The 27,529-nt window shown below is 39.0% G+C and overlaps 1 protein-coding gene across 1 annotated transcript; it reads left to right on the forward strand.

The window, feature by feature from the left end:
* The first annotated feature begins 216 nt into the window (after nt 1–216).
* HSPH1 (heat shock protein family H (Hsp110) member 1) lies at nt 217–26,805 on the forward strand. Its single transcript, XM_080661733.1, has 18 exons — nt 217–708; nt 3,125–3,182; nt 5,035–5,175; nt 5,900–6,022; nt 7,731–7,830; nt 11,329–11,462; nt 12,043–12,287; nt 12,869–13,097; nt 14,474–14,580; nt 14,825–14,958; nt 16,922–17,130; nt 18,660–18,791; nt 21,294–21,431; nt 22,376–22,501; nt 23,600–23,707; nt 23,808–23,927; nt 24,137–24,298; nt 25,182–26,805. The coding sequence occupies exons 1-18, from the start codon at nt 602–604 to the stop codon at nt 25,389–25,391; spliced, it is 2,583 nt and encodes an 860-aa protein (XP_080517859.1). The 5' UTR covers nt 217–601; the 3' UTR covers nt 25,392–26,805.
* Nucleotides 26,806–27,529: the final 724 nt, after the last annotated feature.

The following is a 27,529-nucleotide window of genomic DNA, read 5'->3' on the forward strand; positions in this document are numbered from 1 at the left end:
GTGTTACCCACGAGTAAACCACGAAGATGACGATTTTTCGAGTCATTGTTCATTGTCCGCTGGATTAACAGCAAAGAGCCTGGGGCCAGGAGGGAGGGAGGAGGCCTGAGCGGGTGGCCTGGCCGGCTGAGCCAATAGCTCGGGAGCGGCTCTCCTGCGCCATGGCAACGACGGTCATCCCTGCAGGGACCAGGGCCCCATTGGGTGGAATCTTTCGAGAAGGCTCGAGAAGAAGGAAGCGGAAGTGGCACGTGGAGGGGCCGGTGGAGGCGCCGGTGAGTAAATGCCGCAGATTCTGGAAACTTCTGATCAGTGCGATACATAAAGCTGAGGAGCTGAGACTTCCCCTTTTGGGTCGGAACTGGGGCGCGCAGCGGCGAGCCAGCGGTTGCGGATCCAGGCCGGAGCCGGAGCGGCCCGCGGAGAATCGGCGCCGCCTGCCTCCGGGTGAGCCTTCTGCGAGCCGCCGCTGTCCCGGGGAAGCCAGGGCGCCCAGTGACCGAGAAGCAGTCGGACCCCGCGGGAGCCGCGCGCAGCGGCCGGAGGACGCTGACCCAGACCCGGACCCAGACTCGGGGCGGAGGCGCACCACCAGCCAGTCATGTCGGTGGTGGGGCTGGACGTGGGCTCCCAGAGCTGCTACATCGCGGTGGCCCGGGCCGGGGGCATCGAGACCATCGCCAACGAATTCAGCGACCGGTGCACCCCGTAAGTGGACCCTGCGGGGTGCTGGGCGAGGAAGGACCCCGGAGCGAGCTGTGGCGCGAGGGGCTCCTGGGGGCGTGCTGGCCCGGAGAGCGGGCGGGTGGAGCGCGGCGTGGGGGCGACACTGTTCAAGGGGGTAGGGGCTTCGGGGCGCGGCCTACTGGACGCCTGCCCACGGCCTGGTTATGGTATCGGAACCGGTGAGGGCGACTCCGGGAGCCACGGGGGTCCGCGATTTGAATCGCCCTGGGTCGTCGCTGGGCGCCGGGCAGCGGCGGAGCCCGCGCCTGGACTCTCCCAGCGGAGCTGCAGCCGCGCCTCCGCGCCGCCCCCGCCCGCACCCGCACCTGGCTGCTCCGAGAGCCCCGCCGCGAGCGCTTTCTTCCGCGTGGTGAATCTCGAAATGAACTGGAAGCTTCCAGAGCCTGTCTGCCGCTCCTTTAGTAGATAAATCTACCCTTTCCTGCTCGCTCTCCTGGTTCCTGAAGTCGCTGTCCTCTGCTTGGCTTCACTGTGGGAGATGGAAACGTCCTTTTTGTTCACTTTATGAAAAAGGAATCCTAAATATTATTCTAATTTAGTTGTTAAATTTTCACAGTTTAAAGAAGAGAAAGTAAAAATAGCCTACTTTTGTGCTAGAGTGCTAGAACTTAATAAGATGGAAGTCGTTACTGAATTAAATGTTCTATTCACCAGCAGCGTGGAGTGGGCAAGGGGTGACATTTTAAAAAGCAACCTTTTCACCGGGCTTATTTTCTGAAGACAACATGCCACATGTGTTAATGAAAAAGACTGCTTACAGTTCAGGGAAATTAACGTAGGTTATTATTTTTAATGCCTTAATTTATTTTCAAATGCCTTAAACCCAAGATAAAAGTCGTAGAATGAAACATTAAACGGAAAGGTAAAATGACTGGGCTTGTATCACTGAGTTGAGGTGAACATTTATGAAAGTTAATGGGAAATCAAAACAAGCAAACACATGACAACACTAGCAGCACTGGGAAGACTTATTCCCTTAGCATACGCTGAACCCACCTATTCGAAAGCCTGTTTTTAGCTAGGCAAAGGGTTCTGTAATTGGAGTACAGTGAGGAAGAAGACAGCCTCTCAGGCTTCCGTGCTTAGGTGCAGTTGACATCTTTGTTCTCTTTGATCCCTATAAAAAAGAAAACTGAAGGCAGCAAAAGAATTGTTTATGTGGCTTTAGTGACCACTGTGAAACTAAAAGACAACAGTTATGGCTCTCAAAACTGTAAACTGAGGGCAGTATTGGAATTCCCTTTAATGTTTTTGATAAAATAGATGTTTGATTCAACTGCATTGGCAACTGGTAATTTTCTTTTTAATATAATTAATTTGATTTTCCTTAGAAAATGAGTAAATTCATTCTGCAAGTGTATAGTTACTTTGAACTTAGAATGTTTGGGAAGTTATCGTAAAAGCTCTAGTCTTTGCTTGAACACTTCCCTAGCCTTTGGGATGTTACATGACACCTGCTCAGAAAATCTAGGTCTAGGATGTCTGTGTTAGAGCAAATTTAAACTTATTTAGCCTGGTACTCAATACCCTCAGTATGTCCCCATTTTGTTCATCTTCTTTACCATTACTACTACCTGCTCTGGAACCTAAAACCTAATTCGCCTACAGTACCTCCTTGTGACTCTCTCCCTGTGTGTGTCCGCTCTGTGCCACACTGTTTCCCTCGCTGGAAGGCGCTATCGCAGTTATGGGTCACTTTTCATCTCTCCAAGGTGACAATGTAACTGGTTCTTTACATTTATACTCAGTTTTGCTGTGGTACTTCTCTGCATCATTTTTACTTGGCTTTCTGAAGTAGAATCTTCCATGAATGACCCTCTTTTGTGCTTTTACACCCCACAAGCATAACTTAGGCCCACTTGTGTGGGTTTATAGAAAAACTTGTGATACTAAAGAGGCAGATGTTATTATCAGGACAGCAGTAGAAGTAACAATGATATTTAGATTTGTACAGCTTGGTGACTGAGAAGTAGAGTTACACCGTACTTTTTGTTAAGCTTATATCTAGGGCCAAGTTAATAATACCCTTTATTCAAAGCATTTTCAGAACCTTCTAATAATGGGGCTTGGAGAGTTGAAATGTGAAGTAAAAATACACATGGAAACTGTCCCCTGAGCTATGGGCAGACTTATTTTGGGGGGCTAGAGGAAGGGAGTAGGATTGCCACCTAGTTTGGATTTTCAGTAGCAGTTAAATGGACAGACCTGTACCCCCTCTGAGTATTTGACCAAAGTTTAGACTCCAGAGTTGTGCTACACTTGTTCCCCTCCCTGCCCCAAACCGTGGGTAGGAACTTTATATTAGATTTTCTCTCTTGTCAGCTAAAAATGTCCACATTTTAAAAAAACTTTTAAAAATGTTTTTTATTTCTTATAGATCAGTCATATCATTTGGGTCAAAAAACAGAACAATTGGAGTTGCAGCCAAAAATCAGGTATGTTCTTTAAGAGAATTCTGGTCAATGTTTAAAGGGGAGGTTTTAAAGGTGAAATCTCAAGGACATGCAGGAATATGAAATACCTAAGCCTATCTGTTGTTGAGTTTTCAAAATGTAATGTGAGTATCTTTATCAGCCCTTACTTAGAATGGTTATTTTTTCCTTCTGTTCCCTTCTTGTTTTATTGAATGAGAGAATAAGATCTGCTTTTACTGTCTAATCTGCCAACCTTAATTTTTAGTAACTTCACTACCTTCTAACTTACGTAATTTATGTGAAGTTTCGCATAACACTCATTTAAGAATTAAAAGTTTCTTCTAGAATTTCTGTGTTTAAAAGTGTTTTCAGGTTACTTAATAATTAAGGTGTGACTGGGAGAATTTTTTGTCTAGAGGGAGACCGTGCTCTTATATTGCAGCTATTAGCTATACATGGCTGCTGAGCCCTTGAAATGGGCCTAGTCTGAATTGAAACACACATGAGATTTTGAACACTTAAACTGAAGTATCTTACTGATACTTTACATTTTATAAAGTATCTCACCAATATTTACATTACATGTTGAAATGATAGTATTTTAGATGTATTAGGCTAAATAGCTATTGAAATTAATTTCACCTGTTACTACTTAATGTGACCAGGAAATGTACATATGTCCTTCCCGCTTAGGCCTCATCTTATAACTCCTGGAGTTGTGGGGGGGAAAATACAGAAAAAAAAAAAAAAAAAAATGAAATGCCCTTTGAGAGGCTTTATGAGAGATAATGAAAAATTCTTTTAAAAAAAGGAAATAGTATTGCTAAAAAAGAAATAAAATTCAAAACCCTAGAATACTATACTATGGTTATTTGGAAGAGATAACAAGACAAAAGAGATAAAAAACAAAGGAGAGAAGAGAAATAGGTATGCATACTCAAAATGGCATACTCAAAAGGAGAGAGACACTTCTATTGCATTTTTGTGGTTATGTGAGGAGAATCAGTTGAGGCTCAGATCTGGCCTGTAGATTATTAGACATTCTTCTTCTCAGTTATAGAATCACAGGAATTTTAGATTATAAATTTGCTTTTACTTAATATCGTTTGAAAATAAATGCTACCAACCTGTATTTTTCCCTTTAAAAAAAGGAGGTCAGAGAAAAAGTAATTGGTGAACTGTTTTGGTATTTTTGACCTGGTAACTTAGTTTTTAATCTTTTATTTTAATTACTTCTATATTTTAAATAAGGTTCTCTCTGCTGATGTCTTTGCATGAAACAATGTTGTGAAGTGGGACTTCTTAATCCAGAGCTTAATCAGAAAAAAATATGTACATGCATTTGAAAATGTTGTCATTCAGAAAGTTTTGAATTTTCCTTGCCTCTTCTGGTTTTTGGTATAGATAATTAGCATTGCATGCTAATGGTTGGAAAAGTAGCAATCCAGGTATTTTGTGGTACATATGTTTATTCTGGCCACTTAGCAATTTATTAGACTATAACAATGAACCCTTTATTAAAAAAATGTAATTTGACTGTAGTGCATCTTGATCTTATTTATTCATTCAATGGGTGGAAAACAAGTTTAGAGAAGAACAAGAATGAAATGAAGTACAAGTATATCTTGCAGATTTTGAAATCTGTTTTAGTCTGTGGTGACAATACTGCCTCTTGTTCCATCTCACTGCCTACCTATAGGAAAAGGAGAAAGAATAAAGTCCATTCATTGATGGGGAAATTCAGGACTCTGGGAAAGTTACTTGTAACCATATGGTTTGAGTTTACAAGAGACTTTTTGTAAAATTGTTTTACGTACTAATACTAATAGGTGTTGAAATTAGGAAATAACTTAATCTCTAATTTCTTGTTCAGCAAATCACTCATGCAAACAATACAGTGTCTAACTTCAAGAGATTTCATGGCCGAGCATTTAATGACCCCTTCATTCAAAAAGAGAAGGAAAACTTAAGTTATGATTTGGTTCAGATGAAAAATGGTGGCGTTGGAATAAAGGTAATATAATTGAGCAACTAACTTATTGTCTTAATAGGAAACTAACTCATCTATAGAGAAAGGTACTTAATTCTTAATGAAAAGTTAGCTCTCATTTCTTAATTGTACAATATTGTCTTTTTATTCCTTTGTTTTCTACCTAGCTTCTTTTAAACTTTAGGTATATCTTTAAATTGTCTTTGAAAATTATTCAGACAGTTTATACTGCTGTAACTTAATTTGTGTTTCTTGTAATTTCTTGACAATTGTAAAATTTAGTGGTGTTTAAAAATCCTAAATTGTGTTGTCATGTCAAACTAAAGTCTGTCCAGTGCAGCCCAGTTGCATTGTTTGGAGCACAGCCTTGTAACATTACCAGAAATCTTTTTTTAAACTTGCAGAAGCATACCCATCTGATGATCTACACAAAATAATATTTAACCCAGTGGTTCAGCTCTTTAGTTAAAGTAGAAATTTGCTACCTTCCATAATGTTTTGACTAGTACTTTGGGTGGGGAAAATCTGCTCTAGTTTTTATTTTCCTCTTCATCAAGAGGGAAAAGTTCTTTCTTCCTTTTTTTCTTTGCTTCCCTTTCCTTTCCATTCCCCCTTTCCTTTTCTTTTTCCCTAAACAATTATAACTATAGAGATTTTCTGGAAGAGAATATGTAATAATATTTGGAAGTTAATATTAGCAGGTAACTTTAACTACCACTAGTTAAAACATTTTCTTTCTTCGACATAGGTAATGTACATGGATGAAGAACATCTGTTTAGTGTGGAACAGATAACAGCCATGCTGTTGACTAAGTTAAAGGAAACTGCTGAAAACAACCTCAAGAAACCAGTAACAGATTGTGTTATTTCAGTAAGTAGAATTCTGCAAGACAATGTGTCTTATTTTAACCTGCTTTATGTTACTCTCAAGTATACAATTTGTGAAAGCAGTTCTATTACTAGGGATCAAAATTCTATGGGCCTTGTTAGCATAGTCAGGATTATTTCAGAGGAGGTTTGAGTTGTATTTTTAGCCAAAAGTTGCAAAGGTTCTTGACTGGAGATACAAATCAAAATCTCCCATGAGGCTTTTTGAAAATACAGACTGATTAGTAGAATGGGGGATATTCTAATAGTTACTTCACCGTTAGACAAGTTGTATATATATATGAGAGCTTTTCTAAATTCAATCCTCAATTTGAGAACTAGTGCATTAGAAGTTTTAAAATGTAACCTACCAGTAGTGACAAAACTTAGATTTTTAGCACTAGCCAGCATACTACCGTCAATGGACAATTGATAAGTTATCAAGAATTATTTGAAATGGACAAAGGTCACCTTTTATTTGGACACCAAAAAGTAGTTTTAAATTCTTTTCTCCCAAATGTCTAGGGTAACTTTATGAACTCTTCTACACCATGGTCTTTGTGGGATAGCATAGTTTGGGTGGTTTGCCTAGACTAGTCAGAGCCTTTATGGCAGTATAGTCTAGGTACAGCTGTGGGCAAACTATGGCCCGCGGGCCGGATCCGGCCCGTTTGGCTGTTCTATCTGGCCCGCGGAGCCGAAAGAGCAGAGGGTTCTCTTGCTCTCCCCTCTGCTCCTTTACTTTGAATTTATATTAGTTCACACAAACACTCCATCCATGCTTTTGTTCCGGCCCTCCGGTCCAGTTTAAGAACCCATTGTGGCCCTCAAGTCAAAAAGTTTGCCCACCCCTGGTCTAGGATATGAAAGAACAGAGAGAGAGAGCTAAAATTTCTCCTCTTGCCCTTGTAAGACAGAATATGATCTACCAGCGGGTTGTCTGCCTGTTGCTTGGAGAAATTACATTAATTTCTTATGACATTAAAGAATCTATATATATAAAAGGCTAATATGCAAAGTGTCCCCACGGGAGTGAGACTGGAGTTCTGTCGCTTGCTATGATGTGTGCTGACCACCAGGGGGTGGCGCGGAATGAAGGGAGGCTCCAGCCTGCAGTCAGGGAAGGCAGGCTCTGATCGACCCTGATCATCAGCCAGGTTTAGAGACCCTACCCATGCATGAATTTCATGCACCGGGCCTCTAGTTAAATTATAAATCAGTGGTCCTTCCTTTTTTTATTTTTCTTTAACTTGATGAAAAAAACTGATGAAAGCAGTGTTCTGATTTGAAAGGTGAGCAGAGACCCACATTGGCTCTTGTCTTTGTCTCTTTCTGAAGCATCTACAAATACTTTGGGGGGGAAATGTGAAAGCCACCAAGTCTTCTTATGTACTTTCTAATTAAGTGCTTCTATGTTATATGCTCTTGAGTATCCTAGTTAAAATGCTGTCCTAGAAAAGTGATAAAAATAATCTAGTTAGAAGTGCCTCACTCAACACCATAAAAAACTCCATCTCTTGATATTATAAGTTTAGGACAATCTTTTCAAAAGTAAGTTACTGTTCTGAATGTTAAGTAACTAAGCCTAAAGGTCTATTTCTGGTTTATGACCTAGCTAAGGCACCTATGAATTTAGTACAAGTTGTTATAAGGAATTTGTATATATTCTTGTGTTCTAAGTATTTTAAAATTCGTTTCTTTCTTGTCTTTAGGTCCCCTCTTTCTTCACAGATGCTGAGAGGCGATCTGTATTAGATGCTGCACAAATTGTTGGTCTCAACTGCTTAAGACTCATGAATGATATGACAGCTGGTAAGCAAAATCTTTTTGTGTGGAGTGACTATACTATCATAACTAGAATTAAGACACATCAGAAACAATTACTAAACAATTTTTCACATTGATGTAGAAATACAGTTTATTAAAAAACGTATTAGGTTTGAAAGCACAACTTCAGCTTTCCAGCTTTACATTTAATGAGAAATTGGCACTTTCTCAGATTTATTAACCTGTTTTCATTAGAAAATTCTTTTAAACACACACACACACACCCCATGAGGCAAAAGTAGGTTTACAGTTGTGAGTACACAAAACAGTTATTCTTGTATTATTTATTGTATTCGTTTCCATATAAACAACTATAACCTACTTTTGCTCTACCCTGTGTATATTTATTTTTTGAATTAGGTGTGTTGGATTTAGTTTTTAAATTTTCTTACATTGTTTTTATAATTAAGGAACAAATTTTCTCCAAATCTTATGATTCTGGGTCTCACAACTACCTTGACTACAATTACTGGTGTAGTAAAAAAGTTTTCCTCCTATATTTCCTGAATATATATGGTTAGGCATTGATCCTCTCAAATGCTAAGCTGTATCATTTGCTAGGCATCGGGTTGAGGTGTGGATATAATGTTGAGCAAAGTGGTCACTGTTACCTCCTAGAGCTTTTATCAGTTTATTACAATCTCAGATGAATAAAAAGTAGTTACATATTATTGTTGGGCAAAACAAATAAGCCTTTTTTTCAGCCCATTTCCAGTAGTTTCTTAAGTCTTAAATTAAAGTTTCAACAAAGACGTTTTCTTAGGTATAAATGTTTAGAAAAACAGTAGCTTCAAAGTTCAGAAAAAGCTAACAGACGCTTTAAGGGAGATCAGTTATTTGCCTTGGGTCTAAATATAATTGGTAGGAAATAGAGTTACTGTAATTGTATATTCTTAGTTTTTCTGGACGAGCAGTGTCCTAGCAGGTCGTAGTTAAAATGTAAGTATTGTGTAATGAGTCTAATAACTGTTTGTGGTTGCATGTCATTGTATGTCTTCTCTCCATATATTAAAAAGTGATAGAGCATTATTCTAAAATCAGAAAAGGGTAATCAATACCAAGAAAACTAATATGAAGTCAGATATAAAAGCAGTATGTTCAGCTTTAAGTGTTTGAAGTATAGTCAAGTTTCCTGCATACATAATCTATTATATAAAAGGCTAAGTGTCCTTCCATCTGACTGGTAGCTATGACACACACTGACCACCAGGGGGCAGATGCTCAACACAGGAGCTGCCATGAAGCACACTGGCCATTTAAAAATAAATGGCACCATGGACTTGGCGCCGACAAACCAACACTCAGCTTCCCCCAAGTGGGACACAGGCTCCACTACCACCCCGGAGTAACACCCCACCATATCGCAGCCCACGCTGCCAAAACCCCCATGGTGCAAAATGCAGCCCCCAGCCCAGCCCAGTCTGGAAACGGTCGCTGTGGGCACCGGGTAATGACATCATGTAGGAACGCCTGGCTTCCTCTCCCTAACGACTAGCCTCCTTGGTGTGTCTTTAGCTCAGGAACAGGACTTGCTTTATAGTCAGATGCAAACATTTTACACTTTAACCAAATGTTTGAAGCGTTTTCACGTGCCTCATCTCATTTGATCCTCACAGAAGTCCTGGAGTAGGTAGATAGGAAACTCGGTGGAATCCTATTTTCTTTTCATTAGCTGGAAAACGGAGATTTAGAAAGCTTAGAAACTTGACCCGACTGAAAAGAAGTAAGAAATGGTGGACCTTGAAAATGACTTCAGGTTTTCTCACTGCACAGAATATAGTCAAACACTGCTGCAGTTAAATATTTTACCCTTTGTTCTCCCTGCGTGACCTATAATAATATGCTTCGTGTTGATATTTACTGTTGTGTTGCTGACAATTACCTGAAAGAGAAGTTGGGTGCTTCACTGGGCTGGAAAAAGTCTAGGTAAATCAGAAAGCAGGTCTAATTAAGCAAGTTTATTATATATATACTAGAAGCCGGTGCACGAAATTTGTGCACGGGGTGGTGTGTCCCTCAGCCCAGCCTGCACCTTCTTTAATCTGGGACCCCACGAGGGATGTCCGACTGCCCGTTTAGGCCCGATCCCGGTAAGATTGGGCCTAAACAGGCAGTCGGACATCCCTCTCACAATCCAGGACTGCTGACTCCCAACTGCTCGCCTGCCTGCCTTCCTGATTGCCCCTAACCACTTCTGCCTGCCAGCCTGATCACCCCCTAATCACTCCTCTGCCAGCCTGATTGATGCCTGACTGCACCCCTGCCAGCCTGTTTGCCCCTAACTTCCCTCCCCTGCAGGCTTGATCGCCCCCAACTGCCCTCCTCTGCCAGCCTGGTCACCCCTAACTGCCCTCCCCTGCAGGCTTGATCGCCCCCAACTGCCCTCCTCTGCCAGCCTCGTTACCCCTAACTGCCCTCCCCTGGAGGCTTGATCGCTCCCAACTGTCCTCCCTTGCAGGCCTGGTCCCTCCCAGCTGCTCTCCCCGGCTGGCCATCTTGTGTCCACATGGGGGCAGCCATCTTATTTGTTGGAGTGATGGTTAATTTGCATATTACTCTTTTATTAGATAGGATAGAGGCCTGCTGCATGGGTGGGGGCCAGCTGGTTTGCCCTGAAGGGTGTCCCGGATCAGGGTGGGGGTTCCCGTGGGGCAGCCTGGGCGAGGGTCCTGTGGTGGTTTGCAGGCCGGCCATGCCCCCCAGTGACCCAAGCAGAGGCCCTGGTATCTGGGATTTATTTATCTTCTATAATTGAAACTTTTTAGCCTTCAGCAGAGCCAAGCCTCCTGCTTGCTCTGTGGTGGCAGCCATTTTTGTTGGGATTTATTTATCTTCTATAATTGAAACTTTATAGCCTTGAGCAGAGACCAAGGCAAGCCAGGGCTGTGGAAGCTTGGCTTCCTCCATCGCCGGAGGCAACTCAAGCCTCCTGCTCTCTCCAGCTCCGTGGCTGCCGCCATTTTTGTTGGGATTTATTTATCTTCTATAATTGAAACTTTGTAGCCTTGAGTGGAGGCCTGGGCTGGCCAGTGTGTGAGGAAAGCTTGGCTTCCTCCATTGCCGGGGAAACCCAAGCCTCCTGCTCGCTCTGTGGCCGCAGCCATCTTGGTTGGGTTGATTTGCATACTCGCTCCTGATTGGCTGGTGGGCGTGGCTTGTGGTGTAGCAGAGTGATGGTTAATTTGCATATCACTCTTATTAGATAGGAAATAAGGCTAAGTTGACTCGTGCATGTGCAATACATACAAAGCTCTTGCTGGCGCCAATCACACTATTATGTTTCGATCTGTCATTGTCGATCGTGAATTTGGTTGACGCTTCTATTACAGAGAAAGGACGAATAGTGATATTAAAATATTTCTTCTAATTAATTTCCTATCAGTGTGCACAAATTCATGCACCAGGACACTAGTTATATCATAACAGTGCAATTCCTAAGAAACCTTGAATGAAAGAATTGAAACTCAGTTAATTTTTTTGTAGTTGCTTTGAACTATGGAATCTATAAGCCCGATCTCCCAGGCCTGGATGAGAAACCTCGGATAGTGGTTTTTGTTGATATGGGACACTCAGCTCTTCAGGTGTCTGCCTGTGCCTTTAACAAGGCGAAATTGAAGGTAAAGTAAAAAATGGGAATTAAGTGACCAAAACTTATTAAATGTTATATTTGTCATTACCTTAAGCTACTGAGCTTTTTGACTATGGTCTTCTTGGTAATGAAGAGTGTTGGGTAATGGTATGAATAAAGAATTGTTCCCAAAGATGATGGCTCAGCATACTCTAATGCAGCAGTCGCCAACGGTTGGTCCACGGACCACTGGTGGTCCGTGTGGTCCAGAAGTTTGGTGACCACTTGTTTAAGGAAACTTTGGAGCAGCCGTCACCAACCAGTGGTCTGCGGACCACACTGGTGGTCGTGAGTTCCGAAAGGTTGGAGACTGTTGCTCTAATGTTCTTGTTTAGGGAAGAAAAGCTTTTTCAGGTCATCTATGTAATCATTAAAGGTCAAAACTATCTTAGAGATTCAGTATTTCATTTGAATTTTAGTTATATTTCTCCTAACAACTTGGATTTCATGTTGTCATTTAGATAAAAGTATTGAGCCTATTAGTCTTAAGTTGTTTGAGTAGGAATGTTTAACATTGTAGTAAAAAAATATGGTTGAAAATAACCAGGTTGTTGTTTTAACTAAATTAGGTACTGGGAACAGCTTTTGATCCTTTCTTGGGAGGAAAAAACTTCGATGAAAAGTTAGTAGAATATTTTTGTGCAGAATTTAAAACTAAGTACAAGTTGGATGCAAAATCCAAAATTCGAGCCCTTCTTCGTCTCTATCAAGAGTGTGAGAAATTGAAAAAGCTAATGAGCTCCAACAGTATGGACCTGCCACTGAGCATTGAGTGTTTCATGAATGACCAGGACGTGTTGGGAAAGATGAACAGGTGCGTTCTGAAATCTGCTAGAGTAAATAGGAAGAGCTCTGACTGGCTTAGAGCCCAGGGGTTGTTTCTGACTGTAGTGCTATGTGTCTTGGCCCACAGTTGTGCACTGCCTGCTGGACAGACTGTGAACCAACCCCCTCAGAGCTAGGGGCACTTCTGCAAAGATGTAATGAAAGTCTTTTCGGTATTTTCCACTTCTTAGTACTTCTGGGCCAGTAATTGAATAGTGGTTTCACCAAATATTTCACAAAAATATTTTTAAGTCAATGGAAATAAATATTTAGAGTAATGAGAATTGGATCACAGAAATCATTTAGGAGTGAAATCTCAATCTTAATGTAAAAGTGATTTTTCCAATGGCACCCAGTAGAACTAATTTTTCTCCTCCACCCCACCTCCTTTCTGCACCTGTTTCACTTGTTTATATATATTTTTTAAAGTTGCAAATTACAAGAGTTAAACTTGGGTGATTAAAAAAAAAAGGAAATTCACCAGGTTGATAGAATTTATTGTTTAAAACAAGATATTGGCCTTTAGGTAATTTTTCTAAGACTTATAAAGTGTTCCTTTTACTCACTAAGGGCACAATTTGAAGGACTCTGTGCTGAACTCCTGCAAAAGATAGAAGTTCCCCTTTATTCACTGATGGAACAGACTCAGCTCAAAGTAGAAGATGTGAGTGCTGTTGAGATAATTGGTGGCGCTACACGAATTCCAGCTGTGAAAGAAAAAATTGCCAGATTCTTTGGAAAAGATGTTAGCACAACACTCAATGCAGATGAAGCAGTTGCCAGAGGCTGTGCACTGCAGGTATGCTTCCTAAGCCCTTCTCTTCCTCTCATGCCAGAACCTCTTCCACCTCATTGTATCATGGTGTGCCTAATTAGATATCACAGGGGAGTTACTTTTAAATAAGTCCATAAGGCTATAGGAAGAAGAGGATCTTCAAACGTAGAAGATCCAGGAAATTTAAAGGACTACAGAACTAGTGTTTCTCAAACTGGGCATGAGAAACTACTGGCATGATTCTAGGGTGTCACTGAAAATGGCTGTTAATGCAGAAATTAGCTGTAGGGTGTGCGGGGCTCACAATTGTTACAAAGCACATAGGTGCGAATTTGAATGGCAATCTGGTGCAATGCAAAATTGATGTGGGGGGAAGTTTTCAGGGTTAGGGTATTCATTAACTGGTTTTAGGAAAGAGCTGCTCCCCCTCCAAATTGCTTTGAACCTGCTTATCAAGTAAGAAGCCAGCTCAGAGGCCTGGCGTTTGATAAAGCAAAAGCACCAAATCTGGAAGTTAGTGATTTTAAAAAATTAATACTACTTTATATTTAGGACATTATAGTCAAATAAATAGTTTTAACTAAAGTTTCAAGTTAATATGCTTGAGTTTTGATCTGGTTAGCATAGGTTTTTTTATTTGCTTATTATTTTTTAAATATTTTTATTGATATCAGAGGGAGAGAGAGAGAGAAACATCAATTATGACAGAGAATCATTGATTGCCAGCCCCACAGTAGGGATCGAGTCCTTGACTGAAATTGAACCTGGGACCCTTCAGTCCACAGGTTGACGCTCTCTCCACTGAGCTAAACCAGCTAGGGCAGCATAGGTTTTTGTTTTTGTTTTGTATAAAGCAGTGGTCCGGCAAACTCAGTCAACAGAGCCAAATATCAACAGTACAACGATTGAAATTTCTTTTGAGAGCCAAATTTTTTAAACTTAAACTTCTTCTAACGCCACTTCTTCAAAATAGACTCACCCAGGCCGTGGTATTTTGTGGAAGAGCCACACTCAAGGGGCCAAAGAGCCGCATGTGGCTCTCGAGCCGCTGTTTGCCGACCACTGGTATAAAGCAAGAGATTCTATGGAGAAAGGTATTTAGATGGACTACCCTTTAAAACTTAAAAAAAAAGAAAGAATTTGTAGCTATTTATTACTGGTTATCGTATCATCAGGAACCATCGTGGGGTTTTTGTTTTAGTTTTTTCCTAAGGGGTATGCCTCCTTAGCTAACATTCCCAGAAACCTGTGGGATGTTTTTATAGTTGACATATACTGTCAGCAATTTGGAATTTGAATTTAAGCCTATTCATCCAGTTTGAATTGAGTTTTGTTAAAAGGTGAGTGGAATTATTCGTGTACTCATGATAATTCTTCCTTTCTATCTTTCTTTTTTGAAGTGTGCAATCCTGTCTCCAGCATTTAAAGTTAGAGAGTTTTCCATCACAGATGCAATTCCTTTTCCCATATCTCTGGTCTGGAGCCACGATTCAGAAGACACTGAAGGGTATGTATCAGAAAATAACTTTTAGGTAATGTGATTTAATATAAAAGAATGACTTTTATGCTACTGTGTCTAATTAATCTAACTGGGATTTTTCAACAACAAAACCTATCAGAGAGTATTTCTGTCATTTTGGTGTTATAAATGGTGAGATAGACTTGATACAGACTTTGGAATGTTCCTGTTCTGTTTATGTAGCACAGTAAGCTTAAGTACTTGACATGCTGACTGCCTTTCCTTCCTCTAGTGTTCACGAAGTGTTCAGTCGAAACCATGCTGCTCCCTTCTCCAAAGTTCTCACCTTTTTTAGAAGCGGACCTTTTGAACTGGAAGCTTTCTATTCTGATCCTCAAGGAGTTCCATATCCAGAAGCAAAAATAGGTAAAGCAATTAACGGTGTATTTACTCTTAAGATTTAATTTCATGCACAAACTTGAAACTTTTTCATATTCTTAGCAGTGTTGCATGGAACATAATTCCAAGTGAAGGCATTTTCAATTTAGGATAATGGTGATGGAGGAATCTTTGTTTTATTGATAAATAAACTAGCCTACAGAGGTAAAATGACTTGCTAGTTAGTGCTGCTGTTAAGGATCTATATATAAGAACATATAGGCATTTTTCCTATTCTGGTATTGTCTATATTTAAGGAATTTACCACCTACTTTTAACATTAACCTTTCTTCTAGGTCAGTGGTCGGCAAATTCATTAGTCAACAGAGCCAAATATCAACAGTACAACGATTGAAATTTCTTTTGAGAGCCAAATTTTTTAAACTTAAACTTCTTCTAACACCACTTCTTCAATAGACTCGCCCAGGCCGTGGTATTTTGTGGAAGAGCCACACTCAGGGGGCCAAAGAGCCACATGTGGCTCACAAGCCACAGTTTGCTGACCACAGTTCTAGGTGAATTCCAATATAAAACCTGGCTTAGCAACCATTGAGCTACTTCTCAAATATACCTACATATTTTAAAAAGTACATCTTTTTTGGTACATTTTTCTTTGAAAGGCTTGACACTGTACATCTATTTTGACCCACAGTAACTCTAGGAATCTGTGGGAGAGCCTCAGACATCTTCCTAAGCCCACAACCCAGGCATGTGCCCTGATTGGGAATTGAACCGTGACCTCCTGATTTTACAAGTTGACATTCAACCACTGAGCCACACCCACACCCGCCAGGCATAAATGCTGTTCTTTAAATGGGTCTTAATGGCAATCATTTCCTGAACTAGTGAATTAATCATTAACAAAGGTCTATTCCAACATCTCTCACTGTAACTTCCTTGTGTTTGTGTAGATAGCACCTTAAATACAAGGCTGTTCAGTACCATATAGCGCTTTGCACATAATATGTTCACACTACTTAAGTTTGATTCAGTAATCTCTGGAGTAACAGTACTACTGTTGGTGGAGATGGTCACTGACAGTTCTTGGTTCCATAGTTTTCCATGCTCACTATAAACATCAGCTTAATCCATAGAAGCATGAAAAGGTCAAGTAACTTGCAGCTCGTCACACATCCAGGATTCGAGCCCAGATTATCTGGGTCAGCGTCAGCTTTCAACTCCTCCTTAGTGCTCTGGAACTACTCTGTTGTGCATAATAATTTCAAGCTTTGATAAAGGTTTTTAGCTCACCTTACCTACTTAAAACCTAGAAAACTGTTTTGATTATTCAATCAGAAAAAAACATATTCCCTGAAAGCCCTGTAGGATGAAAATGCAGCATGGCCTGATAACATTCAGCCTTTCACTTGCTAATGGATTTTCACCTGTAGTTTGTGCTCACCTGCCTGGAGAAGTAGGATGAGAGGAGGTAGTGACTACTGGTCATTATTAGTGTTTTACACATAATGGCTAGGTCATAAATGTTAAATAAAAACAGTCACAAATGTGTCCTTGGCCTTTGGACATTTCACAGCATATTAAGATTAAGCCCAAATATTATAATTATATTGGAGGCTTGTCTATTTTAAGAGGTTATGATTATACTATACATTAAATGGCTTAAATGTAATACAATAGGTAAAGAGAATGGGGAGGTATTGGAATAGCAGTACTTTGAAGCTTTAAGTTCTTAGTTTTTAGAGAGAGAGAAAGGGAGAAGGAGAAACATCGATGTGAGAGCGAAACATCAGTTGGCTGCCTCCTGTTGGACCCCTACCAGGGATCTAGCCTACAACCCAGGCATGTGCCCTGACTGGGATTCGAACTGGCAACTTTTTTGGTGCATAGGATGATGCCCAATCAACTGAGCCACACCAGCCAGGGTAAAGAAGCCTTTATCTTTACAGAGATGTAGATTTAGTTTTTAAATTGTCAATTTATTTTTATTCAGGCCGCTTCATAGTTCAGAATGTTTCTGCACAGAAAGATGGAGAAAAATCGAGAGTGAAAGTGAAAGTGCGAGTCAACACGCATGGCATTTTCACCATCTCTACAGCGTCTATGGTGGAGAAAGTCCCTGCCGAGAACAGTGAGCTGCCTTCTGTTGAAGCGGATGTAGAATGTCACAGCCAGAGACCTCCAGAAAACCCAGAGGCTGAGGTAAGTTTGTGGATGAACCTTTGAGTTTGAATACATAGTTGAGTTAATCCTAATCTATGAGAAGGGTTAAAATTTTAAGAGGTTTTGCTTAATTTTGGTTAGGTCTTTGGATAATGATAATTCGCAGTTGCTATATGATGTTAATATATAGCCTGGAATGTGGTGAATTATGATTAATTGGAACTGGGATATGACAATTGGAGTAATTTCTTTGCATTATTTTTTTAAAAAACATAGACCACATATTGCGAAGTCAAATGTTGGCTGGTGATGAAGGAAAAGGAAAACAAAAACTACTACAAAAAATTTGGTGAAATATATACCAGATATTAAAGCTGATTTTTTTTTAAAAAAAAATGTCAAAATTGGTTTTGGCAATTTAGAACTTATTTGCTTTTATTTTCATGGTTTGCTGTATTGGGAGGAAGGAAGAGAAGTAAGTGTCTTTCTATAGCACAGAAAGTTGTTACTGCTCATGTTCGTAATTTAGATTTCCTTTAGCATGAGTGCTAATAGAGGACCTTTCAGAAACTTTAGAATAGATCAGCTATTAAGTTTACTTCTGGATAATAATCAGAAATCGCTTAAATGAGGGCCCAGGCATTATAGTGTTTTAGTTAAGATTTGGCAATAGTGGTCAGAGATCTTTATTTCTAGAACACGTAGGAACATTAGTATCTGAGCCTTAGTGTTGTTCTCATGTAGAAAAACTTCAGTACAATGAGTAAAATGACCAGGGCCGTGTTCTTTCTCATTTGGTTACAGACACCATTGTTCTAATGCCTGTTGTGTCAGTCTGTTAGGACCTTCTGGACATATCAGGAGTTCCTGGCTTCTGAACACTTTTTTTAAAAAACATAGACCACATATTGTGAAGTCAAATGTTGGCTGTTGATTAAGCCTTAGAATCTCAAAGCTCTGACAGAGAAGAGTCTTGAGGGTGGGGCAGGAAGGATTGAAGTCACTACCATGTAGCATATAATCTTTATTCTGAGATCATTTGGTTGTAACTAGTCAGACAACAGGTGTTGGGGACAGAGGGGTTTGCGTGTCTATGAGCTGTCATGTTGAGCCCCTGAATGACTGATGGTTGGCTCTTTCATGTAACTGTTCAGTTCATTGAAATGGAGTTATGTCCACATGCATGATGGCTCCTGGTTAAATTAGGTTTTGGAAGCTTTTCTCTGGGACAGGCCTGGGGTAAACTTACCTATTTGCTTTCGAGAGTCAATATTTGTTCAAGGCTAGGTGGAAGTTTTTTAAAAGAGAGTTATTGTCATCACATCAATTAAATGCCAACTATTTGTATTATTTAACTATATGAAGTGCTGGCATTCGAATAATTTTTATGAATTTAAAATTTCAAAGAAGTTTTCAGATATTTTGTGTTCATTTTGCTTTTATCCAGTGTCTTTCCCCACCTGTTAAGATTTCAGAAATTGAGCATACTGTCTCGGGTACCCTGTAACCTTTACATTTTCCAAGTACACCTGCTTTCTACATCCTTTGTGCCTGGGCTTTCATTTCAGAAAAATGTCCAGCAAGACAGCAGTGAAGCTGGAACACAGCCCCAGGTACAAACTGATGGTCAACAGACCTCACAGTCTCCCCCTTCACCAGAACTTACCTCAGAAGAGAACAAAACCCCAGATGCTGACAAAGTGAGTGATGTTTCTAGTTCATTCCATTGGACAGTGTTGCAACATGTAATCATTAATAATATTAAATCTGCAGTTTCAAGAACAAGCACCAAATTGTCTTAATTTAGTCTGAGTAGGATTTTTTTCTCCTGTTGATTTTCTATGTATTTTTCAACTAAAACCAGTTTGAAGGTACTCAAGCTCAACTAAGGGAATTGAATATCCTGCTTCAGACCTGAAGGCTTCTCTTGTTTTATTGCCGCACCAAGCAACAAGAGATGAACACATAGCATTGGTTGTCTTCTCTAGTGTCAAAAGTACTTGTGAAGAGCAGAAATAGATACATCCCAGAGCTGTGTGATTTGTTTCCACTTGAATTAGTCTTATGATAAATAAATGGGCTCCAAGAGTCTAGTAAACTTTCTTCTCCTTTCAAATCACGTGTCAAATTTGAATAAATTAATTAGGATGATCTGGAAATAACCCGATTGCTTTCCAAGTAATTGTTCATTTGCCCTGTTTCCACAGCATGTGTTGGAAGCTAAATTAAATAGTTGCATTGTGTCCCTTTAAAAATGTCATTTCCTAATCAAACCTTTAAATTTCATGGTCAGATGGATATTAGAAAGTTTCCTTTGTCTCCATATCATTCTGTGATTTTCAGAAGTTTATTCCTTTTGCAAGTTGCATGCAAATTATTAACCTTTCATTAATGGTTTGGTTTTCTCATTGTGAATGTAGAATTCTTTACTCTTGATGAATTACAGGATTGTTCATTGGTGTCAAAAAACGTTTTACACTTGGTGGAAGGTTTCCAGTTATGAATGTCCTGTGTCCTGATTGCTCCTATGGGGGTCCCGATGTGAAGCATAGGTCCTGGTTCTAGTTTCTGAAAGCCTTCCTTGTTTTCTCCTGCTAGAGTTAATGATGTCAGTGGAGCAGCACTACTTTGTTGTAGTAATAGCTCCTTGATTTTAGCATCACTCCCCTCACTCACTTTGACATTAACTGATGGTGCTGATGATGTTGATACCTGTCTAGAACATGCCATTGGTAGCACCTCATGCTCTTAGCTGTAGGGGGAAGCACCAGCGTCAGGCCCTTTGGAACATTCTCACACACCTCTTCGGAGGGTTCCTTGTTCATGCCACGTCAAATGCCATGTTGTGATGATAATTGGTTTTGTCTGTAGTTGGTTTAATGTTGTATTGCCAGATACTCTTAATCTAACTTATCTGTCAGGCACAGACTATCATCCATTCGTTTCCCAAACATCTGTTGTTCTCCAGTGTTTTGCTAAGTGTAGATATCAACTGATCCATTTGTCGTCTGGTGGTCATGCCCCCAGAGGGTGCACATTATATTGGAGAGTTCTCCTGTGCACTAGAGTATAGGCAGACTGACTGGGTCATTGCTACTGACACAGTTTACAGCAGTTCAGAGGTGTGGGATTTCTAAGGAGCACTGAAGTAGAAGTCTGGGAAACAAGAGTTCTCATCCCATCTCTGTCTTTGTAATTTTAGGCAAACCATTGAACCTTTTTCAAGTCCCAGTTTTTTCTATAAACTGCCTAGAATTTTAATATCGTAATAGCTCCCCGAAGTTTTCCATTGGCAGAGCTTTCTGTGACATGTGGGCTGGTTCTCTTCCTACGTGACCAAACCAGCCAACCAGAGTACATGTGATATATCTCCTTGTTATCTTCCAATCTGTTTTCTACTTGTGCAAATGGGAACCTGCAGAATTGGAAATACACAGAAAAGGCTTGGAATTGGAAAATTAAAGGCCATAGGAGATGCTTACTTCTTTAGCCCTGTATTTAAATATTTTGAAAAATCTACAATAAATTATTAGCAGTAGCTACATCCTTCTATTTGCTATTTTAAGACTTATTTCTTGACCATGGGGAGTTGCTTATGAGAAGTAATATGACTCAGAAGCGCAGGTAGTAGGGATAGGGATATATGTATATATACAAACACATGTGTGTAATCTCCAAATTTAGTAGGACATTTTGAAAGGCACTCATCAGTGTGGTGCTAATTGTAATCAAGGCAGGTATAATATTGGGACATAAGGACTTGTATGTATATATTGCAGAGATAGTATTGACCTTAACATTGCTAGCATTGGTCAGTCTGCAGTTATTGTCGGATTCTAGACTATAAAGATGCAGCAATTTAATAGTATTTTTTACTTTTCAGAGTCACAAATATTGCTTAAAGGGATGAAAAGGTAAAGACCAATGGAGAAAAGCTTTAGCAGGAGAGATTAAGTTTAATATGAAAAGAAAGAAATGTACGGGTGAATTCCCAAATGAGAGTGTGGCATGCTTATATGTCATTGCAGCCCTGATTAAAAACAGGCGGGTGGAAATCAGATAAGCTTATACCACATTTCAATTTCATAGTTGTGAGGATTTTATTTTTGCCTATGTCATCAAGTATGATAAGGAGTTTTATTCGTTTTGTTTTTCAAGGATTCTTTAAGAATTTTTTTTTTTTTTTTATCCCCCTTCCCAAGGCAAATGAAAAGAAAATTGACCAGCCTCCAGAAGCTAAAAAACCCAAAATCAAGGTAGTGAATGTAGAGCTACCTGTTGAGGCCAACTTGGTCTATCAGCTGGGGAGAGACCTGCTTAACATGTACATTGAAACAGAGGTAGGTACTTCCAGTGAATATTTTTATTTTAGAATATTTTTAGTTGTTTGGTCCTGTTGTCCATATTTCTAATAAATGGCTGTAATCCTTTTCAGATCCCAAGTTTTATACAGTTTTAGAGGTAGGATGAAACCAAAGATGAAACCAAGATCAGTGGCTTTCTAGTTTATTTTCTTAATTGATTGATTTTAGAGAGAGAAAGAAATATTGATTTGTTGTTCCACTTATTTATCCATTCATTGGTTGATTCTTGTACGTGCCCTGGCCCGGGGATCGAACCAGTAACCTTCACATGTCAGGATGATTCTTCACCTAACTGAGCTACCTGGTGAGGGCTTAATTAAAATTTTTAAACAAATTTTGTGTTTTTCCATCTTTGTAACAAAAGAGATCTATACCATTCTGCTTGGTATAAAATTGATTCCAAGTCCTTCTGAAGAAATTTGATGCCAGTATTTTCTAGCACTGGGCACAGTACAGTTGGTACTTCAGGCCACATTGAATATTTCTGTTAAAACGTGCTTTTCCAAAGTCTAGAGTGTGTGAGGTGATTAAGATTCATTTTTTCTGGACTCAGATAGGAACACTGTGTTTAGAAATTTAACAATAAATATAAGTAATTTATCCTTGATTTTTAAATATGGCAGAGTGGTCTGATCATTATCTATTGGTCAATATTAATCCCAAGATGAGACAACCATGCAACTCCATAAAAGAAGACAAAATAATATAAAAGCCATGAATTGTTTTTTTTCACCTTAGTACTAAATATCAAATGAGAAAGCTATGTAATTTTTTATATAATGTTAGAAAATGAAGAACTTTGTAGGGATTGTTGTAAGAGTTATATGAGGTATAATTTAGAACTGTTAATACTGATTTTTTTGGTACAATTTATTACAGATAACAGAAGGCTGGAATTAACCTTTTCTGTTCCCTGACAGGGTAAGATGATAATGCAGGATAAATTGGAGAAGGAAAGAAACGATGCTAAAAACGCAGTGGAGGAATATGTGTATGAGTTCCGGGATAAGCTGTGCGGACCATATGAAAAATTCATCTGTGAGCAGGTATGTTTAGAGTCTGGTTTTTATTCAGCTATAAAGTGTTTAATATCAAACTTAGCATTTGAACCTCTACTAGGTTATGTAATAAGCTTTTTGGAAACTAAAGAACTTGAAGTAGAAATTGTATAAACAAAACTCCAGATCTAGCTAATACCAAGGATTCTTTAGTTTTTACCATCTAGAAGAAAGAGCCAATCATATTCAGAGCCTATGACATTCACAGTTACGGAGGCTAAAAAGATAAATTGAAAACCCTTGCTTTCAGAGACCTCAAAAAAAATTTTATGACTAGCTTGCTCTTATTGTTTATCCCAAAAATCTTGTTTATTCATTCAATCCAAAGTTTATCAGCCCCCATTCTCCTTAGCCCTTGTCTAAGCTCTCAAAGTCAGTAGGCTTCTGAGTAAATCCCAGAAGCAAAATTGTGAAAGATGGAACTTGGGGAAAAAAATGGCTAGATAGAGATCTAGGATGGTTGAAGGATTAATTCTGAAATTAAAAGAGTTTAAACTTAGGAGTCTATTTTAGTCCTAAGATTTTTGTGATATTTCAGTTCTCATCTCTGCCCTAATATTTCCTAGATTGGTTATGGTGGTGATTCTGAGGTAGAGCTAGCCCAAACCTAAGGCTAGAATAGCAGTACATGGTTATATGAGTTGGATGGGAATGAGTTTTTCATGCTTGACTTGTCAGCTTGTCTAATTTGCCTTCAGTACTTGGTAGTTGTGGAAGTGAATAGAAAGGTACTAATCACAACCTAACTGTTTTTGAAGAGTAGGAAGATAATTGCTCTTCTTTACTCAGATTTCAATGTGGAAATTGTCCATAATTAGACTTTGAAGATACAATATTGTAAGTCAGTAAGTGTCAAAAATTCCCAGATGTCCCAGTGTAAAAGACAGAGAAGCCAAAGAATAACCATCGATCCCTCATGGGAAATACTGCATGGGGCTGATAGTAGAGTATGTTGATCCTTCATACTTTTTAATGAGGAGAATCCAATTGATCCATGTGCCTTCCTTGAAATAAGAGCAGATACTTAGTATTTAACATTTCTGACTGTGACTCTTGGTCATGTTGGTTTTCATGTTTTACATACAGGACCATCAAAAATTTTTGCAACTGCTCACCAAGACTGAGGACTGGCTCTATGAGGAAGGAGAGGACCAAGCAAAACAAGCTTATGTGGACAAGTTAGAAGAATTAATGGTAGGCCCTTCTTTCCCCTCTGAAAGCAGTGCCTGTGCTTTAGACTATAGACTTTTAAAATATGATGACGACAAATACTAATTTATTACATTTGTTTTAGAAAATTGGCACTCCAATTAAAGTTCGATTTCAAGAAGCTGAGGAACGGCCAAAAGCATTTGAAGAACTAGGTCAGAGGCTGCAGCACTACGCCAAGATAGCAGCCGACTTCAGAAAGAGTGTAAGTCTTTATGTACCAGGAAAATGGGACTGCAGGTTTTAATCAGCTAATAGCGAAGTTGAGGAACCTTTTTGGTGAACATCATTTGTTTATGATGTTCTTAAATGAGAAATTTGTTTTTGGCATTTGAACTTCATAGAAAATTTTGTCAAGTTTGTTATCAATGTTAAATATTAATTCTGCTGAATGACCATGCTTTTTCCATTCAGGATGAAAAATATAACCATATTGATGAGTCAGAAATGAAGAAAGTTGAGAAGTCTGTGAATGAAGTGATGGAGTGGATGAATAACGTCATGAATGCCCAGGCTAGAAAGAGTCTCGATCAGGATCCACTTATACGTGCTCAAGAAATTAAAGAAAAAATAAAGGTGAGTGATATTGTATATTCATTGCTGTGTTTTCTTAGGGGCTCAAGTTACAATCACTTGAACCATGAACATGGCCATTTTTCCCATAAGTCTTTCACCTCCTCCTGACTAAAACCAGATTTCTTGGTTTAATCACAAAATTTAAAAGACTTTATAAGTGTCTGTTAAATTTTCATTTTATTCATTTAACTCAACAAATGTATTTGTTCAGCCATGTGTCAGTCATTGTACCAGGTGCTAAACTTCCAGTGTACAAAGGAAGTTCCTGCTCTGCTAGTGTGAAGAAGACTTGACAGTAAACATGTATGGCAGTATATGAGATGGCTTGTAAAGTGCTGATGATACAAATAGAGTTAGGAGGGGTTAGGAAATTCTGGACAGTGGAGGGGACCCAAGTAAGTGTTTTAACAGGGAAGGCCTTGCCAAGTGCTTGAGGCTTGAAGGAAGTCAAGGGGAAAAAGAAAACAGGGAACTGCCTTCTGTCTGGAAGGATTTTCAGACACAGTAAACATTACGGAAACGTGAGCCTTTGAAGTCAGTGGGCAACAATGAATTCCAGCTTTGGTTTTGTTTTTTATCTTGAGGCAAAGTTACAATTTCTCTTTTTCATCAGTGGGTATCATAATTCCTACCTTTTCATACTATTGCGAGGATTATAATGTATGAATACTTAGCAAGTCCATGAGACATAATATTCACTTCTCTTTTGATCAGGCTTCAAGCTATAGTTTGAGCAAGTGTAATGAGTAAATGGGATTCTTTGAGATAAGTATAATTGGAGTTGGTAGAAAAGTATTGGTTCAAGTATGTAGGAAAGTAATTGAAAATGAACTAGATGGATCTAAGAGTCAGTCTGATTACTAGCTTTGTTTTCCTTTTTTAGGAGTTGAGTAATACCTGTGAACCTGTTGTAACACAACCCAAACCAAAAATCGAATCACCCAAACTGGAAAGAACTCCAAATGGCCCAAATACTGATAAAAAGGAAGACAATTTAGATCAAGGCAAAAATAATTTTGGTGCTGAACCTCCACATCAGAATGGTGAATGTTACCCTAACGAGAAGAGTTCCATTAATATGGACTTGGACTAGATAACATTAAATTGGCTTCATCCTTTAATTAATAAAATATTTTTGTTGTAGTATGTGACTCTACATAACATACTGAGACTATTTATATTTTCTTTTTTAAGAATGTTTAGAACTTTTGTGTACTATATGGAAAAAGGAAAAGCTTAAGTTTGTAATCTTTATGATCCTAAAAGGGAAAATTGCCTTGGTAACTTTCAGATTCCTGTGGAATTGTGAATTCATACTAAGCTTCTGTGCAGTATTACCATTTCCATCACTGAGGAGGAAATTGACTTGTTCTTTGAAAAAGCTAAAACAAACTGTACTGCTTGTTCAAGAGGGCTGTGGGTAAAAACATTAAGCATTTATTCCTGCCAAGGTAGTTTTCTTGCATCTTGCTCTCCATTTCAGCATGTGTGTGGATGTTTATAAACAATACAATCTGATTTCACAAGGGCTTTCTAAAATTCTGTCCAATAGAAGATGACTTTTTGCTTTGATATTATTAAAATGCATTGAGTAATGCAAGCGCTAGTGAAATGTGTTAGCAGCATGCAGAGCAAATCTTTCAAATGTATCACTTGTTACACAGTGCACTGTCAAGTGGAGGTGTCAAATGGAAGAAATGTAGGTTGTGTGTTACCGGTATTGTGAAGCCTTTTATGAGCTTTAAAATAAAGTTCATCTATGGTGTCATTTCTAAACGGTTTTGTCACTGACTTAAAAATGGGGTTGGGGAAAGTGGTATAAACTACTATAGCAGAAATGAAGTCACTGTGAAAATCACTGTTTCTTTTTTGCTGCTGCTTATATATGCTACCTCTTTGCTAACCGAAAATGACTTTCTACTGATAGAAAAGTAGCGTATGTTTATCACATTTAAAACTTAAAGGTTGAACATAATTTATAATCTACCACTCATAAAAAAGCATTGATTCCTGTTGCCTATCTTTGAAGCCTTCTAATGACAGGAGTCTGTGTCAGTGTGGGTATTATGTTACAGTGTTGTATAGTCTGCTGTCTAAAACTATCCCAGACAAATAAGTGAATACAGGGGTGGGCAAAGTAGGTTTTACAGTGTGCCTAAGGAAAAAAACGTGGAGGTTATGAGTATCACAATAGCTTTATTGACACTTGTGTACCTACTTTTGCCCATCCCATATAATGTGTTAAAACTTTATTGATGTGCTGAATTCCATTAAATTAAAGACTTACATAAAGTATTTTTATCAGCCCTGACCAGTTTCATTAAGTGGATAGAGCGTCGGCCTGTGGATTCAAGGGTTCTGGTCAAGGGCATGTACCTTGGTTGCGGGCACATCCCCAGTAGGGAGTGTGCAGGAGGCAGCTGATTGATGTTTCTCTCTCATCGATGTTTCTAACTTTTCTCTTCCTCTCCCTTCCGCTCTGTAAAAAATCAATAAAATATATTTTTAAAAAAAGTATTTTTACCAATCTCAGAATTGGTGGATTTAGGTGTTTCTCAAGTTTTGGCTATTCTTAATAATGCTGCAAAAACCTTATCTGTTTTTTATTGTCTAAGGAGGAAATTGGGACTGGGGTGAGGAGTAGGGGTGATAACAAGTAACTGAAGTTTAATACTTAACCCATGAATCACAGGGGAAGTATCAGAGTTGGGAACAAACTTGAACACTTAAATGTTAACTAAGCCCACACTCACAGCACACACTTCATTTGTGTGTCTGGTGTGAACTTCATCATTTTAAATTTGTTTCCCTCTGTATTTCAAGAACTGAGTATTCTATGCATTCTCATTTGTAAATGTTGAATGTTGATTTTATATAACATGTTAAGAACCCCAACCACTTGTCAGTATTCAAACATTCTCCCACTTTGTAATTTCTTTTAACTGTTTTATCATTTAGAAGCCTTGAATTTTGTAATCTGTCTCTTAAGTTTTTCTAATGCACACTAATATATACTCAATAGGTGTACATTGTATACTGTTGAGAGGTGAAGATAGGTTTCTGTATAGAGTTGGGAAGCTTATAAAGATTTTTTAAAAATATGAATAAGTAGTTTTTTTCTCTCTCAAAATAGTACCTGATGATAATGGGGGTAGTATCAGTCTGGTTTTTAATGAAAACCAGTTTGTTTTCATTAAAGGTTAGAAATTTTTGATAGCCTTACTTTTCTGT

This window comes from Plecotus auritus, assembly GCF_963455305.1.
Source record: "Plecotus auritus genome assembly, chromosome: 3".
NCBI lineage: Eukaryota > Metazoa > Chordata > Mammalia > Chiroptera > Vespertilionidae > Plecotus > Plecotus auritus.

Coding starts and splice junctions, on each gene's coding strand:
- HSPH1 (XM_080661733.1), top strand. CDS start 602: ATGTCGGTGGTGGGGCTGGACGTGGGCTCCCAGAGCTGCTACATCGCG. Junction 709..3,124: donor TTCAGCGACCGGTGCACCCC/GTAAGTGGACCC, acceptor TATTTCTTATAG/ATCAGTCATATCATTTGGGT. Junction 6,023..7,730: donor TAACAGATTGTGTTATTTCA/GTAAGTAGAATT, acceptor TCTTGTCTTTAG/GTCCCCTCTTTCTTCACAGA.